This window comes from Balearica regulorum, chromosome 4 (assembly GCF_011004875.1).
Source record: "Balearica regulorum gibbericeps isolate bBalReg1 chromosome 4, bBalReg1.pri, whole genome shotgun sequence".
NCBI classification, from domain to species: Eukaryota; Metazoa; Chordata; class Aves; order Gruiformes; family Gruidae; genus Balearica; species Balearica regulorum.
The window spans coordinates 74,642,387-74,662,051 of record NC_046187.1 but is presented as its reverse complement, the minus strand read 5'-3'; the positions used below and the strand labels follow the sequence as shown (position 1 = coordinate 74,662,051).

The 19,665-nt window shown below is 40.5% G+C and overlaps 1 protein-coding gene across 1 annotated transcript in view; it reads left to right on the top strand.

Moving 5' to 3' along the window:
• Positions 1–2,062: 2,062 nt before the first annotated feature.
• The window catches only part of UVSSA (UV stimulated scaffold protein A), a 57,286-nt gene continuing 39,683 nt past the window's right edge, over positions 2,063–19,665 (top strand). The window contains exons 1-6 of the mRNA XM_075752697.1: positions 2,063–2,272; positions 2,515–2,845; positions 7,069–7,189; positions 8,388–8,816; positions 10,000–10,109; positions 10,761–10,889. Coding sequence (XP_075608812.1) covers positions 2,175–2,272; positions 2,515–2,845; positions 7,069–7,189; positions 8,388–8,816; positions 10,000–10,109; positions 10,761–10,889 — 1,218 coding nt within the window. The 5' untranslated portion in view covers positions 2,063–2,174. The remainder of the gene's footprint in view (positions 2,273–2,514; positions 2,846–7,068; positions 7,190–8,387; positions 8,817–9,999; positions 10,110–10,760; positions 10,890–19,665) is intronic.

Genomic DNA, 19,665 nt, shown 5'->3' with positions numbered 1-19,665 from the left:
GAAATAACAGAACCACCGCAAAATGTATATATTCATTAACTGCAATAAATGCCTTTGAAAGTACGAGTTCCTTGCTTGTAGAAAGTGTATAACAATGTCTTCCCTTATCACAAGAGCCAGTAGGGACGGCTGCAACACCAATTCACATACGTTACTTCCAACACCTGCCTTAACTCTGAATTAATGGAAATACCGTTCAAGTATCTAACATTTTCAACGTTTTCAGATGTGAATAGATATTTTAAATGTCTCCATTCTTTAGGATGTTCAAAGTGGGCACCTGCAAGGGCTTGCTCTTTACCAGTGATTAATCTGCACTTTCAGAGATGGGGGCCTGCAGAACATTTCTAACTGAGCACCCAAAACCAAAAGCAGGTCGGGTGCTGCCAGGAGTGAATCCAGGGCAGCCCTACTACCTCCAGCAATTGAACCACGCTTGTTTGGCTGGTGAAAAGGGAGACCAGAATACAGACACAACCTCTCTCTCACCATAGGCGACCTTAAGGGGAGCAGGACACATGACAGACACATGCCCTTAGAGCACAGCCAGATGCAGAGTAAAGTGCTGGATGCTTTCCTGCCTGTGTGAAAAGATGAGGGAGCACGTTGGTTAACCACATTGTCCAACCGCAGCAGAGCTTGTACCGTGCTTTAAGGACGGCACCTACATAGGTAACGCCCCCCTGCTATATTCAGTACCGTGGCTTCTCTCTTATTGCTGTGATCCTTCATCAACTTCTCTCTCAATATGCCAGTGGATTACCTGTAATGTTTGTCAAGCGTTCCGAGGTTCTCAAGTGGAAGGTGTCGTATAAACACAGTTTTGTCTAATACTCCCCTTGAAAGTCCTGACACCTGGGCTGGATTCACCATTCCGTTTCCTTCTGGCATAGCTCACACGTATAAAACTACCATTTTGCTACAGCTCCACAGTAACAATCCTCTTACCCTTGCAGTATCCTAAAGCCAACATAATTTCCAAGTGCTGCAAAGTGGAGGACCTTTCCCAAAGAGAAAATCCATAGTTTACACCACTGGAAGCCAAAAGTCACAAAGCGCTGGGAAAAAATACAGTAGTTTTGGCTAGTGAGAACTGGACTTTGCTTGCTTATTTGCTCATCCCACCATATCCTTGCATCTGCAACCTACAAATCCATGATAAGCTCAAATAGTGTTTCACACAGCGTATAGAGAGCCCATGTGAGAATGGCATTCAAGCTATTGTGAAAAATTCTCCGGTTCTGGACAGCAGCGGCTACTCAAGAAAATTCACTTTCTTATGCAGAAGTGAGGAGGGGCCGGGTTACAGGGTGCCATGAAGGAGGGCCTGGTTCCTTGCCTTCTTTGCTTCATCTCCTGCCTCATATTTAACTTCTTAGAGAGAGAGGGCTGCGGCAGGAGGACGAAGACGGAGGCTGAAGGTTTGAGTCCCCTCACAGCTCTGAGGAATCCCCATCGTAAGGCGTGAAGGCCAAGGCCCTCCGCTCCCCATGCCTGACCTGTCACCACCTTCACCCAGGGCGTCTCCGAGGGGCAGCACCTTGCACACCTGCCATCGCCTCAGCGCCCCGCCTCAGCACCCAGCTCTCAGCACCTCTGCCCTCTCCACAGCCCCGCTGCCTGCTGTAGCCAGGCTGTGGCCTCGTTTGCTGCCAAAACAGCCTTTTTGAGCGATTCTTTGGAGATATCGTAAGTAGGTTGGGAGGCACGGGGCACTACGTGGTGGGCGGCTGTTGGCCCCTGCTGGGCTCGGAGGCCTCATGGAGGCCTCATGGAGGCCGCTCACCTCGCCTCCCCGGGCTGGTGCAGCCCTGCCCCTGGGCTCAGCCCCTTCGCCCCCTGCGGACAACAAGAGGTTAATACCACCCCACCCCCCCCCCGCCCCAAGCGAGGCGCGGCCCCTTTAAGGCCTTCTCCGCCTTCTTCACTTCGCACTTCCGGCTGGCGTGACGTCACGTGGGCATTCCGCGCGGAAGCCGGGGGGAAGCGGGGGGCGGCGGTAGGCGCCGGGGGAGGGGGAGTGAGGAAGGTACCACCCGCCGCGGGGCGGGGGGAGCACCCCGGGGGGTGGGGCTGCCCCTGAGGGGCGGGCAATGGCGGCCTGACAGGGCTCCCGGGCCTGAGGGGCTCGGGGTTTGTTGTTTCGTCAGCTTGGTGTTTCGGTGCCGGCAGAGATGGACCAGCGCCTCGCCGAGCTGGTGGAGGAGCTCACCACCTCGGGGGAGCCGCGGCTGGAGCCGGCCAGGATGAAGGAGCTGAAGAAAATCTGCAAGTACGGCCGCCCGGGGGGTGGGAGCCGGGCCTCGCTGCCTTCCCCCAACCCCACCTCTCCCCGGGTGCAGGCTGCCCCCGGGGCCCGGTCTGGGCCCGCTGTTTGAGCTGGGTGCAGCTTGCTGCCAGCACAGAAGCTGCTGGTTTAAAATTTAAAATAACCAAAAGTTGTGGGTTTATGTGCTGAACGTCTTTTTTAATAACTCCCCCCCCTCTTTATTTTTGCTTTTTCTCCTTTCTCAGGTCTTCAGATGAACATATCAGCCATGCCTATCACCTGCTGATGACACGGCTCAACGAGGAGCATGCTGAGATGCGCTTCTCTGCTTTCCAGATTGTGCAGGAGTTGTTCGCCCGATCCCATCAATTCCGGACACTAATTATTTCCAACTTCCAAGAGTTCTTGGAGCTCACGGTGGGGATAAGCCATGAGCAGCCTCTTCCCCCACCCAAAGAGGTAGCACAGAAACTGAGGAAAGCGGCCATTAAGTCAGTGCAAGACTGGCATGAGAAATATGGAGAGGCCTACAAGAAGCTTTCTCTGGGATACCGCTTCTTAAAGCAGAATAAGAAGGTACTCTGCATTGTTACCTCTGTGTGTGTGTTTAGTTATTGCTAGGAGATGTTTAAAGTGAGGAAACCAATACATATAAGAAAAGCTGTTGAAGCTGACATTGTCTTTAGGAGACATCCTGTTGATGGCCTTTGAAAGACAAACACCAATTTTTTTGTTCATCTTACAGTGTGGTGAAGTTTTAAAAACCCCAGGATTGTACTCAGAGCTGGACTCAACCAGACGTTCCTCAGGGTGCAAAAAGTATTGCTCACCAATAGGCATTCACCCACTGATTCCTCCCTGAAGACCCAAAGTCTGTCCTTTTTAGAATAGAAATAATGGTTACACCTTAAAGTGAGGATAATCAGCTATTAAGTTTTTTTGTGAAAGTTTAAACTACTAAGTCTTTCTGTGCAAGTTTAAACTAGCCTAACTTCTGTGCTGAGTTGTGTGGTTCTGATGACTTTTCACAGTACGACAGTGACAGTAAGTGCAGGTGCTAGCCCACCTCAGCTGCAGTGTTACTGCGTGTCATACAACAAGTTTTACCGAAGAGGAATTTCTAGTATGTGAACAGTTGCTTTTAGCTCTCCCTTCTAGGCTTCAAGTTGCTGTATTTTGAATGTTCTTCTCCTTTAGTATCTCTTCTGAGGTGCAGTGAGATTTGGAACACTATTCTAGCATTCATGCTGTCTACAATGATAATATCAGGCTTTCAGTAAACATATTGATTCTCTTTCTCTTCAGAAAGATGATGTTCAGTGTTCCTAACAGTAGATGAAAAACCTTCATGATACATGCTGTATTTCTGTTGTCCTGGTTCTACACTAAGCTAACAGTGTACCCTACTTGTATTATTTATTGTACTGTGTTGTTTTTCTATACAATTTTTGGCATCTGCTTAGAAAAGGTGATTGTCTTTGAATCCTTCCTTATTGTCTTGATTAATAAAGGAGAAAAAAAAAACAAACTAAATGAAAGTGACAAGGAGTAATGCAAGTCTGAGGCAGGGAAGCTTTAACACGTAACAGAGATTTACCAGATTCAATACACGAGCGTACAACAAGTCTGCTGAAGTGTGGCATGTCGGTCTGTGCTCCTGTGGTTAACATCTGCTCTCCAGACTGGGTGCTCACCCTGTATGTTTGTGATACTAAGCTACCCAGCAAGGTTGGCTGTATTATTTGCTAGAGCAGTTGAATTTAAGTACTTCTAGAAACTTTAGTACCAATAGAAACAACCTTATATAGTTTGATAACTCTTGTATTTAAAAAGATGAGATGAGCAAACAGACTTAACTGGCCTTTTGCAAGTTCAATACTTGAAGTGTAGGAAGCAACCAAAAGAATTGAGGCGGCATTTGTACTTTTCTAGAAGTACAGTACGTCTGGTACTCTGTATTACAGGTTTGGCACGGTAGTATAGGGCATCTTGAGAGGAGTGTTACCTGTGTCTGTAGTTTGTGGTTGTTGATTGTTTGGGGGGTTTTTTTTATTATCACCAAAATGACCTTATAAACAGTTGGTCAGAAGATGACAACTGCTGCCCTTTTAGGGTGTAAACCTGGAGAGCTACCCACTGTTTTAATGTTAGCGGGTACCAGGTAGGTTACTAATATAAATGTTTGACTTCAAGAACAAATAGTATTTCAGTATATCTGAAAATAATTCTTTTCAAACTCCTGTTTCAAAATTTAAAAAAAGAAGGGGAGAAAAAGATTTAAAATATTTCTAAATGATTGCATAATTAGGCAACTGAGTCCTATTATATCATCTTTGCATTTGAGGAATGCATGGGTGGAATTGCAGAGTGAGCTGCAATTTTGGAGTGAACAGGATTTTAAGCAGCTCAATATAGAGTGTCTTACTGCTGTACTTCAATATTTTCCCCAAAGTTGCAGTAGATGCCTAGGCCCGCTACTTACCCCCTTGAAATCATGAACAATTGTTTGCAACCCATCACATCCAGTTCCACAATCGCAGACCAACGGTAAAAGGCTTCACATAGGCAGTACCAGTACAGAGGTAGAATGACAACTCCGATTTCAGTCTGTATCACCTAAATGAGGTTAGATGTTTTCTGACCAAGTTTCTGAGTTAGTGGTGACGCCAGGTAGTGAGTGAGTCCATGCGCACATCTGTAAGTCAGGCCCTGAGTTATTCTGACCTTGTGAGGCTTCTGTAAAAGGCCACTGTGCCCTGTTTTGGGCAACTCCGAGCTTTGTGCATGCTGTGATAGATCTAATATGTGAGGTGCGCTCTTGTTATCAATGGCAAACCACGATGATACAGCAGGTGTTGTAAGAGCATCTGGAGCATCTGGCCAAGTGCTGAAGTATGAAACAACACAGCAGGGCAGTGCATGGCTGGTCCTTTTGGGACAGAGAAAGGGACAGAGAATGGGCAAATGACTCTGCCGTAGGTATTCTGGTATGAGACAGAAATTGTGATTTAGGACAGTCCATCTGTCTCATTTTCTGTGCAAGTCCAATCCAACTGGCTAGAAATGGTAGCTGTAATTCCTGGGTTTGGTACTTTTGTTCCGTTTTTGTGGGTGATGTTGCTCTTTGGGAGGATCTCTTTCTCCTGCTGCAGTGTGGAGTGCTGTGCGAACTTGGTAGAAAAATCAGATGCTGAAAAACAAAAAGATCACCCTGGCAATCCACGTGCTGCTGTAGGTCATGGATTATAGCTCTTTTCCCTACCTTCCGTCTGCCCCCCCATTCCCCAATAAAAAACAAGCTTGGTAAGTGCGCCTTTCTTCCTAAACCAGTGGAGACTCTCCTTGCCAGTTTCTGTGAAAGTTGAAGTATCCTTTTGCTCCTAGAGGCTTTTATATAAAAAACATTTGTCTTTAAAGTGTTTACATAAATAATACTTGTAAAAAAACTTAAGACCTATTGCACACTGTAGGGATTATTCAGTGGTAGTAACATTTATATAACAAGACACTTTAGCACATGGTTAAGTCCAAGTTCAAGCATTTGGCTTTTAACTTCCAAAGTGTTTAATGGAGTTACCTGTTTGCTTAATGCTGAAAAAATACGAAAAAGTTTATGTAATTTTGAGATGAGAGACCCAACAAAATTATTGATTGTGCAACAAATATCCAAACTTCAGTTGTAGAATGTACTTGATTTTCTTGACCTGTGGCTAGTAAGTCCATGTATGTTTACAGGAGAGATCTTTTCTTGTGTGACTCCAAAATGTTGGTGTAGAATGTCAGTATCTGGGAACTATTACTGTATGTTGACAAGCTTTATCGTTTAGCAGTGGCAATAACAACAAAAATTAAATGGATACTTGTAACGTAGACATAGCACCAGAGAGTCTGCAGACTCTATTAGCCACAAAGTACAGGTTAGTGCAGCACTCAACGTAACCTACATTGAAATTAATGAAAGTTATGTGGTAGCAATCAAAAGGAAATACTGTGTTTTCCTTTTTTTCAAAGGGGATTCCTTATGCAATAACACAATGAAGACTCCTTTCCTTAAAATAGAAGTGAAAAATATTTACATTTTTCAAGCCCTTCTAAGAATAAACTAAAAGAAAAATGCCTCATTGCAAATATTTTAAGAAATAGTGTTTTGAATCACTCAGATTTATGTTTATATTTTAGTCATAAGAAAGTAAAGTGAGACTGAATGATAACCTTTCCCTCAATCCCCAAATCCAACAAATGTATTTGTAAAATCCAAAATTTAGTCTTATTTTAATGAATTTGAACATCTTTTCTTCTACTTCCCTTGCTTACAAAGTTCTTCAGTAAGTGATAAGTATATTTGTGATAGTAGTGCTTACAAATTTTCTTAAATTTCCTTTACTAATAGCAGACCTAGTGTGATGTTTTCTTGTGATACGAAGACTTACCCTGTGTAGTCTCTCCCTGCCCATTCCTCCAACCCCGTGTTTCCAGTGAGTTGACAGAGGTCTCCCAAAGCCTAGTTTATTCCTTTAATTTAGATGTGGAAATCTAAGCATTTTGTTTTTCTACCTTATGATTCCTTTCCAAAAGCCATTGATTCTCAGCAGTCCCTTATTAGTAGAAGTAAAAGCTCCGTTCAGAATTACTGTAGTTATTGATTCTAGGAGGAGGAGAGATAAAAGGAAGTACTGCTGAGCTTCTGGCTGATCGCTTGTGTTAGAGGATTTTTCACCACAGATAAGGATCTTAGGAAATGGATTTTCTATATATTTCTCACGAGGAATGTTACACTTTTTTCTTCATTTCCTCCTTAGGTGGATTTTCAAGATGTGCATGCCAGAACTGTGGCTGAGAGGAGAAGGGAAGAAGAGAAGCAAAAACGATTGGATAACATTTACAAAGAAAAAGCCAAAAGAGCTGAAAAAGAAATGGAAGGTGAGGTGCTTTGGTGCTTTTAGTGGTGTGTTGGGGGTTTTTTTTTTGTTCATTTTTAAAGCAATCTCTTTTAAGGTTATATAAAACAAATTCTAAGAGAATAGCTATCCAAATAATAGTTGACCACAGAGGATGGGAATAGTACATTTTTTAGAGCTTGACCCTCTGTCTCTCTCACCTGAAGAGTATCAGGGGAAACAAGTGACAGTCCTGTGAGCTCAGGTAGTGTTGAAGGGATTTTAAAAGTAAATAAATGTTACAAGTAAAGGTCTGGTCTAGTAATTCGTTAAAGTATGAATGCATAACCTCAAGCAAGCATATCATGAGACTTTTTGGAGCTAGTGGCTTGATTTCTGTGTCATTGACTAGGCACAGACTTCTCAATACCTTGTGGACTGATGACCTTAATTATATTGTATATACAGTCATTGTGTTCCAGAAGTACAGGCAGTGGTTTGCACAGGAATTCTGGATGCAATGTAGGACATCTATGAATAGTATCATACTGCTGCTCAAAAATGTGTCTAACTGGGGGCTGAATCTCTAAGCGATATGTACATAGCAAACATATTTCTGTAATACAAAAGAACAACAGAGATAGTAAGTATATTATGTTGCAGTTACAAAGGGTTATTTAATTAAATTACTTTGGTATATGCAATGCATCCAATTGTGTCTGCATTTATTCTACATGCTGGAAACATTTTCATGCACGAGGGTGGAATTTTAAAGAGATTTAACCTTCTTAAAGTCACTTTTACTGGTAGCATCTTTTTGCGCAATAGCATATATTCATGGCTATACCTGCAAGCAATTATAACATTCATGGCTGCAGAATGAATACCCACCAACATCACTAAGAATATCCTTACTGAACCTTGTCCTGCTTCGATTTCTATGAAGTACTTGTGTCATCTTTGCACAGTGAAAGTTTAGAGAGGATAGGAAAAGGAGGAAGACTGATTCTAAATTCCTTGCTCAAGAAACTCTAGGTTTCCTGCTTAAGAAAAGTACTGTCATTTCTATAAGGACAGTTTCTGCAGCAGAGAGAGATCTGTGTGGCTAAATTATCACTGATTACTGGATAAATGGGTTACCAGTTTGGCAGTCATACTTGTTTTGTAAATCTGTGCCTGCTCTGGACACAGTAGCATTTTACAGTATTTAAAAATATTCTAAACCATTTCTGTCTTGATAGAAATGTCTGAAGAGATTGCCGACACACTGACAGAGATGGAAAACTGTTTCCGGCTTCTGATGCCAGATCCTTTCGACTTCACTGTGAATGACACGGAACTGGAACCCAACGAACAAATGACTGCTAATAAAGATAGACCTGCATCCCCCTCATCCTTCCAGATGGAAGTTAACCAGTCCTATTTTGGATGCATGGATGATGAACAGCCATGCTGCAGCAAGGACGTCCTTTCTGTTTCTCAGTGTGTTAGAACTGATAAAGAGTTAGAGGAGAAACAGGAGAAGGCTGAGCATAAAGAATTAGATGGAGACACATGCTCAGAAGTTCAATCTGATGTTCCTGCTCTTAATGATGATGATTACCAGACTTTTGTTAGGAATCATGGACTTATTTCACATAAGTATACTCTAGACCTTGAAATCTCCACAGGTACCTGGAAAAATTTTTCACATACAGCTAGACGCAGCCTTTGTCTGAAGTGCTTTGTAGTTGTGGGTTGGTTTTTTTTTTGGTTTTTTCTATGACTTAAATGCTGGGGTTCCTGGACAGCACTTTGATTTTTGGATTCCTGGATGCCACTTTGATTTATTTTGGAGTTCTTTACTATTCTGATTTCATCTAGTAACCATTCTTTAGTTTGGGCATCTTTGTGTGTGATTAACAGATTTTATTAATTACCTTCTAAGACTGAACTTTTGTATTAGTTGTTATAACCACATTACAGCACTTCATAGTACCTATAATAAGACGATTTTCCTGTGTTAGAAAAAAATAATCTATTTACCATATATAATTTTCTTTCTTATACACTTCACTACTCACCTCTTTCTTTCTCTCTATAGCTGGGCTATAAGCCGCTAATTTAAAAATCTTACAATTGAGTGTTTCTTAAACTTTTTTCCTTGCTACTGACAACTTGCAAGCAGCGGTAAGTAGTTTTGCTAGGAAGTGTTGAGGATTACAATTATACCTTTTTTATGTAACTGCTAAAATGAGTTACCTCTAGAAAAATCAGGATGGTTTATGTTTTGGTAGTCTAAGTAGAGTCTCTTACAAACACTGTCCTAATGGAATTTCATGTGCAAACAGCAGTAAGGCAGGTATCTACCTCTGTGCTTGCAGCCAACAGAAATGGAAATGGATCTGCGGGGCTTATGAACTACTAACAGGTGAAAAGTACCAGTGTTAATTGATTAGTGCCATACTTGGCTTCTTTGACATTCAAGTCCCTATTGCCACTGAGACAGGGATTATTATTATTTTTTCATATTGAATATGCAGAAACTGGTACAATAAGTTCCTTTGATTGGAACTTAGGACACGATGTAATGTAAATAGTAAGACTGCACTTGGCTGTGGTTTATTTAGTGATTCCTTGGTAGTGATGGCTTAACAGCTCTTTCTGTCATTGCTGGACTGAAAGCTTTTCATCTTTTCCTCGGGTAGAATACTTAATACTGAACAGAGAAACATTCTGATGTTTGTAACTTTCCCTGAAGTGATCAAATATTTTAGAAAGGTTCATGTCTACTTCTGCTTAGCTGCTTTAGCTCTTGTACTGAAGATACTGTAAACATCACACACTAACTCTCTTTTCCCCTGTTTTGAGCAGATATAAAAGTGCATGAGAATGACGATAATACTGCCATAATAAACAATGTCATGGATGCTCACAAGCTCCTCAGAAATAAGTTCTGGCCTTCTGTGCAGTCTTGGATTCAGGTAGGATGAAGAGATGATTTTTTTCTTTTTTTTTTTTTTTTTTTAATAAATGGAGAAGCAAGGACTGGGGTACAGTAGATGCTGAGGGAGAATGAGCAAAAACGAAATTAAGGTTGAAGAAACATTGGTGCAAATAGAAAAGATAGTTTCAGTAGAAGAATAGTTCAGTAGGGGAGGACAAAAGGAGACTACAGGAGCTATGTAACTTGGTTGATGGCTATCAGCATTAGCTCTGCTACCTACTGTCATTTTTATTTTTTTTTTTAAAGATAATAGTAAAATGGATCTTCTTCACAAAACATTAAAGTGAAACACAGCTTGTTTTTATCAGACATGTCAGTATCAGAAAAACAGTATGTCCTTTCTGTCAGTTGATACTACTGCTCAGGACCCTCCTGCATGGAATTTGGTCCACAGAAGGACACTCTCAGGAGATGTTTATACCAGCTGTTCATTCTTCGCTTGTCGTTAGTAGTTGCTATTACCTTTAATATTCTAGATAGGAAAAGAAGTGGCTTCGCTAATTGTTACTTGTAAAATAAAGGAATTTGTGGCAATGTTGTTTCATTAACTATGAAGGAAAACCAAAAATGCTATTTTGGCTCAGATGTCTAGAAAAAAGAATAAGAATGTTGATTTCTTGCTTTGCAGTTATTTACCAGAGCAGGAATAAACGATGATCGGCTAAGATGTGCCATTGATCTCAAGAATAAATTGGAGACTGCTATGAAGAAATACAAGGACATGAACATTTCCTTTAAAGCGAGAAAAAGAAAAGTGGTGAGTTTCTTAAAATTCTGTTTTACTAGGGGGCACCATTAGCAATGCTTGTCTTGTATACAAAAAAATGCACTTTCTCTTAAGCCTTAATCTGGGAAACTTTTCAACATGAGTTTTACTGAAAAGTACACTAGTTCAGCTGGTTGTAGCTTCACTCGAGGAAGTTGCACTAAACACCTGTATAGTATGCCAGGGGCCTACTTATTAGGCAAAACAATGTCAGGCAGCACTGTTGTTGTTTAGGATAGAGGTGGTTAAATTCAGATTTTATTTACTCTTAGTTTCTTCATGTGTAACACTGTTATGTCCTCAGCTGCTTTTGTGCATATTTCTCAGTAAATGCTGTGTTAGTCATGTTCTTTTACAACTTAGAAAACTACACTAGTGTTTCACAATTCAGGAAAGTAGTGTCTCTGCTTTGGAGCATTTACTTTCTCTAGTGAGCATGTAATGTGATTGAGGATATCTTAAGAGAATTAGTTGTTATATAAAGCTTTATCACAAAGATTAGCTACCTATGTTTTTGTGAAATTGGTAGAACTTGTGAATAAGCGGAGGCTGAAAGATCAAATGCTTTGGTCAAATCCAAAAGGGAGTCTATGGCTTGTTTATGTAGCTAAAAAGCAGAGCTGCATAATACTCACTTATGTTAGCTGCAATCAAATGAAATTACCATACAGCTTGACATAAAAATAAGTGTTGCGGGTCAGGGTCCAGAGTAGAGCCTGGTGTATGACTATATTGTAAGAATTTGATCCGTACATTATACCTTGGACTAAATGGTGGTGGCCTCGTTTAGCCATGACTGAATGTTGCAGACTTTGCTTTCATTGTGCAAATGAAGCTTTATCAAGATTAATCTGGTTCATCATCTTAATACCTACTGATGTACCACACCAGTCAAAAATGCCAACTCTGAATGAAAAGTACTGAAAGACTGTCTTGTCAGAGGTTTTTTTTTCTCCAGTGAAATATGTGTGCTACCTTTATGCAACCAGCTATGAAGGAATCCAGACATCTGCTGTCATTCCTGCCATTTGCTTGACAGGACTTCATTTGCTGCACCTCTGCATGGAATATTGGTTGCTATATTTCTTGCAAGATATAAAGGACATTCAAGCCTTGATTTTCGTGTGTGTGTGTGCGTGCATGTGTATGTGTTTAAAGTGCTATTGTTGCCACTTCTGGAGATTGATCAGTGCTATCTATATAAGGTTTGAAAGCTAATAAATTCCATCGTTAGAAGGGAAAAAGGGAAAATACATAGCAGTGCTCACAAAGAATACATTCAAAATGAAGCAATGCAGACTGAGGTATTAACTTAAGTGTTGAAAACAATATATAATTATTCCTAGGGTTTTTCTCCAGTGGAAAATACCCAAATTTAGTGTTAGTGCTGAGTTACTTTAAATTTATAGCCTGAATATAGAGAGCTTTGTACTGCAGAAGGAAACTGTATAAATTATCTTTTGTTCGCATGTCAAATGGCTTTGTTGAAATGTAAAAACACAGTAAAATGAGAGCCTGATAGAACAAAATAAACAGCATCTCTTAGACCGTGATTATTAAATCCCTATCTGTCAAATATTTACATGTCAGCATATGAAACACTACACACAGCTCCTCTTTAATTCAGCTTTGTGGCTTGTGTTATGTATTGTTGCTTCTGTCTGTAGGTCCTTGTATCATTGGAGCTATAGTTCTTGCCATGCCAATATTTTGCTATCTTTGGCATCTTTAGATCCAAGAGAAGAAGTACTGATAGTCTGTCCTTCAAAGCACTGGCTCGCAGCCATCCTGTCCCGACAGAGCTCAGTGCATTACGGCTGTTATTTGTTAGCACGTGGAGTCAGTGAGTGCTGTTACCTGCTCGTGTGTAGAGATGAGCACACCTAGAAATGAAGGGGAGCCTTTAGTAAGCAGAGAGAGAGCGTGTAAATAAAGTGTCTGAGTGCGGAGGGTCCTGTGTTAATTGTCTAGCTTGTAGTTGATCTGTGACAGCTCTACATTTGGATAGGGTAGCTAGTGACTGCAATCTGAGGTACATATATGATTAGCTGGAGAATGTAAAGGTGAATTGTTTGTGTACTTGCTCATTTCAAGTGATTATGATCCTACACCACAGGCAAGCCTTCGGGGACAATGTGGTTTTACTTTATCAGCAAATATAGAACAGAATGATAGGGACTTGGAAACTTGGTTGGACTGAGCTTGCCCAGTCTTCTCAGACTTTCTGTTTTTTTCTTTGTGCTCATTATCTTTGCTTCTGTGGTCTCTAATTTCCCCCCTCTTCACCTATTCTGTGCTGTGCTTTGCTTCTGTTCTGTCCAATGAGGGGGAGGAAAGGCTTTATCTCTCAAATTGAGATCAAGAAAGTTGATACAGGAAAGGTGGTTTTTTTTAGTGAGAGACTGTACAGTGAAACTGGAAGGGATTTGTTACTATCAATTCTGCTATACCCCTCATTCCCGCAGAGATTTAAATTGCCACTTAAAGGAGGGAAGGTCCTGGGTCCCTTGCCATTGCCACATACTGTTAGGACTGTTGTTTAGCTGAGCAGTTTACACTTGCACATGGCTGAGAGGAAAGTAAGGCATATATAATTGGGGTAATTCTTGACACTAGGGTTCAATATGAATATACCAGCAATGTAGCTGGATGTAATTACACTGGGAGGAAGAAGTTGGTTACCTGGCCTGCCTTCACAGAAGAATCATTTGGTTGGTGCATGAAGGTGTCTGCTTTTGGCAATCCTCACTGTTACCTCCATACTTTCCATTGTTTCTCACTTTGTTTTCCCAATCATGGAGCGTAAGTCTGCAAGGGAGCATCCTTAGGTAATTAGAGGATGTTAGAAAATTAGCACAAATTATTTTCTCTGAAGTTTTTTTGCCTTTGCTGAAAAATGTAAAAGCCCCACTGCTTTGCAAACTACAGGAGAACTTTCTGTAGGTTTACAGAACTTCTCTTATACAAAGTCACTTGAAGGAAAGCACAGAACTTTATACAGTCAAACATTTTATCCTGAAGTGGTTTGTAGTGACATGAGATATAACCACCTGTTTCTTTTCTCCATGATAGTGAAGAACTCAAACCATCAGAAAACCTTAGTTACGAGGTTTATATGTAGCGCTTAAACCCTGCCAACACAAGTAGGCTATGGCTCCATTCTGCGCTTACCTCTCAGGAGCCATGTGCAGAGAGAGAAAAGAAAAACAAAGGTTATCCTTTGACTGTCTAGAAACAAATCTCTTGCGGAAAATTTTATAAATGTTAATACATCCCACGTGTTCCTTCTTGCCATTGCTGTGCCCCCAGCAGATCAGAAGTCATCAACACAGTTCTTCCTGAGCTGTTCTTTTTCAGAGGGGTGGGAGCTGGACAAACAGTGACAGTCTTACTTTGTTAGTCAAAGGCAAATGAGTTATTGTGGGTTTACACAAATTAGGTTCGCTGTAGTTAAATGCTTGTTTGGGCCATGAATCGGGTGTTGGTTTCTGGTGTTTTGAGATTATAAGCAAGAGTTTCGAAATGCATTTTTCTGTGAATCTGAGTTTTAGCTGACTCTGGGGAAAGAGGTCAGAAGCTGTAAAAGCACTTTTATTTCACGGTACCTGGATGCCTGGACATATCCCTTTTTTTTCACTGAATGCTTGTTCAGGATAATCTCAGTGCCCAGTAGAGGGAGTGCATACTGCATGGTCGACATTTTTTCTCTACGCCACTGTTAATCCAAAGCCAGCCATCATCTCAGTCTGTTTTTCCAGGCAAACTTACAACAACAGCTATACACCAGAGATGCCTTGAGTTAATTGTTGACTCTATTTAGATGAATTATTATAGAAGTACAATTGTGATTATTGGCTGAGATTGGTGTTTAAATAGAAATTCCTGTTTTCAGAGGTTTAATTCTTCTGTAGAAATACTTTGCTGATGGCTGAAATGTTCCTTTAATTTTTCCTGGTTAGGAATAGTTTCATTTGTTAACGTCTTCCCTGTTTTCATAAAATACTGGATTCTTACGGTTTTTCTTCCTTTGTCTCTGATTCACAGCTGATTAGATGCAAATGATCTTGCAATTTTTTAAAAGTTAGGAGAAATGTGTACTGTATTTTAAGTCATGCACACTATCTTTCACTTACATGATTTCCCTAAAGGATTATCTGTTGGATAATACTTGAAGTTCTCACATTATTAATAGAAGTGTAGCTCAACAGCTATATTTTGTACACTGAGAGTATACTTACCTCTTATGTAATTACCTTTGGGAAGCCATAAAAGGTTTACTACTCAGCTGGCTAAAACTTGGCCAGATAGAAGCTAGTAGGCAGTATGAGGTGAGAAACATCCCGCTCGTTTGTCTGTCAGCAGAGTGATTGTTTAACAGGCCTATTACATTTTGAATTTTTAATTTCAAGTTATATTAACAACCAGGGATATATAGTTTTTCATTAACTGTTTTCATTACTTTTTGTTTCACCTTTCCTTATCTTCTGTCAAATCTAAGCGTGCGCTTGGATCTTGATTTATTCATGTACTTAATTTTATCCATGTGAAACATCTGGTTGAATTCAATAATGTCGTTAATAATTAGGTTTGGAAAAGGCTGTCCTTGTGTTGTCCAGAACCTGATCTGCTCCCCAAACCCTACTGCAATGCAAGTCAGATTTTTTCTGAAAGAATAACCTCAGAAAATTGTTACAAATTATGTTTACACGTTAAATATTTGCTGGTCATAATTCAGTCTTAAATATTTTAATACATAAAAAGATTAAAAATTTAATATGTAATAAATTAAGCCAAGAGCTCTACCAATTACTTGACTGCAAAACTATTGCTGATTTTTTTTTTTCTGTATCATCAACTAGAGCTTGGCATTTTATCAATGCTAATAAGTTATTTCTACCTAATCGTCTTGTAGCTTTATAACCACCTCTTTTTTTAAGTCTTTTAGTTAAGTTAGTGCCTGCTTTAAAAAAAACACAAAAATCGCATTTGAATTTTAGATCAAAAGCAAAGGCTGTATTGTTTTCTCTTTCTGCTTCTTTCTGTAGCCAATAGGCATTCCAGTCCAGTTACCTGCTTTCTGTAACAGCTTCTTGTACTCATATTCTCCCTTTTTTCCTCTTTTCTTCATTTGAGAGGTTTTTTCTGGGGGTGAGTCGTTGTCTTTAGTGATCCCTCACCATGTGTGAACCAACATCTGCTAAAACATACTCAGGCCAAGGAGCAAGAGAGCTGCCTTTTTTTATAAAGAAGTCTTTTCCCCAAATGGTGCTTTTAAATTGCTTACAAACAAAACCCCTAACTCTTAACAAAGTTGCCCTTTGAAAACCAGAAGTGTTTATGTTGAGATTTGAATAGTAACTTGATGTTATTAGTATGTTTTCTAAAACTTAAGAGAAATACAGGAATATTTGGCAGTTAAGTCAGCATTACACCTAAAGATGTCCTTTATTGGATTATATATGTCATTAGCATGTAATGTGTTCAGAATAAATAAAGTTTAATAATGTTTGTATGGTCAAAGGAGTAGCCCAGGCAACATTTAAATTATTTTTTTTTTTGTCTAGCTAATATTTATCAAAAGAGCTAGGTCAATCATAACTGTAAAAGTAAACACATAATATTAAATAAGTCATACAGATGCTTATGCTTCCTCTTCCCTCCTTCCCATTTTAACTGTCATATAATTATTACTATCTGTGAAACATCTCTTTCATAATTTTTTTTGGCTAAAAGAGCTTTTCAGGTTTTTTTTTAAGTCTTATCAGGATGTAGGACTGATATAAACCAAAACATTGTAAAATTAACCCTCAAAACACTACGCTCTCATTAAAGTGTCTAATCAGCTAGTGTGATGTTTTGGGGATTTTTTTTTTTTGTTTTTTCTCAGAACTGAATGTTGCTGTGGTATTTTTTTATGCTTCCCACTGGCTATGCTGCCTGCTGCTGTTACAAAGTTATTAAAAATATCTTGTTATGCAGATCTAGCCATGAATTCTTGAAGTTGTCACTGTGACGACCTCTGATCCCTATCTGATTCGCAGGTCGCACAATGCAATTTGGAGCTCTTCTAATAGAGTGTAAAATAAAGTAGGATGTCTCTATCATCAAGTTAACCCTTATGTTAAGTATTTAAGTTTTTCAGGCCGAAGGGTCATCTCTCTTGATTCATCTATGAATACTGAGCAGTGTGTACTCTGCGTAGTAGATATAATTTTGCTTCCTGCTTTTTGTCCATCCTACCTTGCAAGGGGAAGCAGTGTATTGAAGTGATTTGAATGTATTTGTGAGGTTCAGTAAAGGTACATTGCTAAATGTGTATTTATAAAAATGGAAAAGGAAGAAAATTTTAAGGCTTGGAACACATACTAACACATTTAAATTTAGTTAATGCAATAATATTGAATTAAATACATTCACATCTAATGATTTTTTGTACCTAAAATCCACAATCAGGAATATATGTAAGGTTATGTGTGTCTTCCTAGTATATTTTGTTGATTTGTTGCCTGTAATAAGTTAGATTTACTTGAGATTATATTTGTCTTTAAAAATATAGCATCTGAAATTATTTTTAACAAATGTGTAGTTCAGATTCATTCATAAATGTGACCATTGAAGTAAGCTGCAACTTAGTTACTGATTTTACAGTGTATGTGTCTGCAGACTATATCATGAAACAGGAGCATATATACATTGGTGGTGGATACAAAGTTTTAGTACCATGAGTTTGATCTGGTCGAAGCGATAGATGTTAATCCATCAAAGCCAGTAGGACTTTTTTGCATGAATGAATGCTAATGGGACTTAGATGAGAATCACATTTTCTAAAATTTCATAAAGATGATGACTAGTAATGAGATTTTTTTTCTTCAGCTCTAAAAGTTATCTTTTATCATGTATAGGCCTCTGAATCATAAGGGAATGAAATAATTCAAAATGTTGTCTAAAATATTTCAAGTGGTCATAGGAATACTGTTCATCTCAAATAACTTGGACTAGCTGAAAGGCATTAGGAAACCTAAAGGTTTCCCTATCGAGGGGGAAAGAAAGAGGTATTTTTGGTTGACTTTTGAGTTATCAGACCATGGTGGATAAGGGAAGAGCAATTGACATCATCCACCTGGACTTGTGCAACGTATTTGACGCTGTCCCACACGACACCCTTGTCTCTAAATTGGAGACACATGGATTTGACGGATGGACCACTCAGTGGTTAAGGAATCGGCTGGATAGTTTCACTCATAGTTGTGGTCAACAGCTCAATGTCCAACTGCAGACCCGTGATAAGTGGCATTCCTGGGTCGGGATTGGGACTGGCACTGTTTAACATCTTTTGGCAACATGGACAATGGGATTGAGCGCACCCTCAGCAAGTTTGCTGACAACACCAAGCTGTGTGGTGTGGTTAACACGCTGGAGGGAAAGGATGCCATCCAGAGGGACCTTGACAGGCTGGAGAGGTGGGCCTCTGTGAACCTCATGAAGTTCAACAAGGCCAAGTGCAAGGTCCTGCACGTGGGTTGGGAGAGTCCCAAGCACAACTACAGGCTGGGCAGAGAATGGATTGAGAGCAACCCTGAGGAGAAGGACTTGGGGGTGTTGGTGGACAAGAAGCTCAACATGACCTGACAATGTGCGCTTGCAGCCCCGAAAGCCAACTGTATCCTGGGCTGCATCAAAAGAAGTGTGACCAGCAGATCGAGGGGGGGGGTTCTCCCTCTCTACTCTGCTGTTGTAAGACTCCACCTGGAGTACTGCATCCAGGTCTGGGGTCACCAGTACAAGAAAGACATGGAGCTGTTGGAGCAAGTCCAGAGGAGGCCACGAAGATGATGAGAGGGCTGGAGCACCTCTTGTATGAAGACAGGCTGAGAGAGTTGGGGTTGTTAAGCCTGGAGATGAGAAGACTCCAGGTAGACCTTATAGCAGCCTTCCAGTACCTGAAGGGGCCTACAAGAAATCTGGAGAGGGACTGTTTACAAGGGCATGTACTGACAGGACAAGGGGGAATGGCTTTAAACTGAAAGATCAGATATTAGTAAGAAATTCTTCCCTGTGAGGGTGGTGAGGCACTGGCACAGGTTGCCCAGAGAAGCTGTGGATGCCCCATCCCTGGAAGTGTTCAAGGCCAGGTTGGATGGGGCTTTGGGCAACCTAGTCTGGTGGAGGGTGTCCCTGCCCATTGGAGGGGGGTTGGAACCGGGTAGTCTCAAGGGTCCCTTCCAACCCAAACCATTTTTTGATGATTCTATGAAACAACTTTTTGGTCCAGGAATGGATGTAGCCAGTCCTGGCCCTCACTACAGCCTTGAACAATGGCTTTAAACAATTTCATCTGGACTGGTGTGCAGGGAATAGTGTGTAGAGGAGAAGGATTAGTCCAGAAAGAAGGGAGGGATGGTTGAAGCATAGTGGCTGTTCAGGATAATGCTTGTAGCCTTGACAGTGGCTTTCTTTAGTGACAAAAATGAGGCGTTTCCTTCTGCTTTCAGGAATGGGAAACATCTTGGGAACTCTGCTCTGGATATGTTCCTGTATGAGCATGAACTCTAAATGTGATTTCACGTTACCTGGCTTGTAGCTTCACTGGCTTCATCGCACCTCTGTCTTCGAACCTGCAAACCTTGCCTGTTATGTTAAGATGAATGGAAAACTGAGTAGGCACTTTACAGAGTTTCCTTACTCATGGTTATCCATGAGTTAATAACAAACCAAGTTTGGTTTTCAGGGCACAGGTAATGTGTGCAACACTATCTTACGCTTGCCT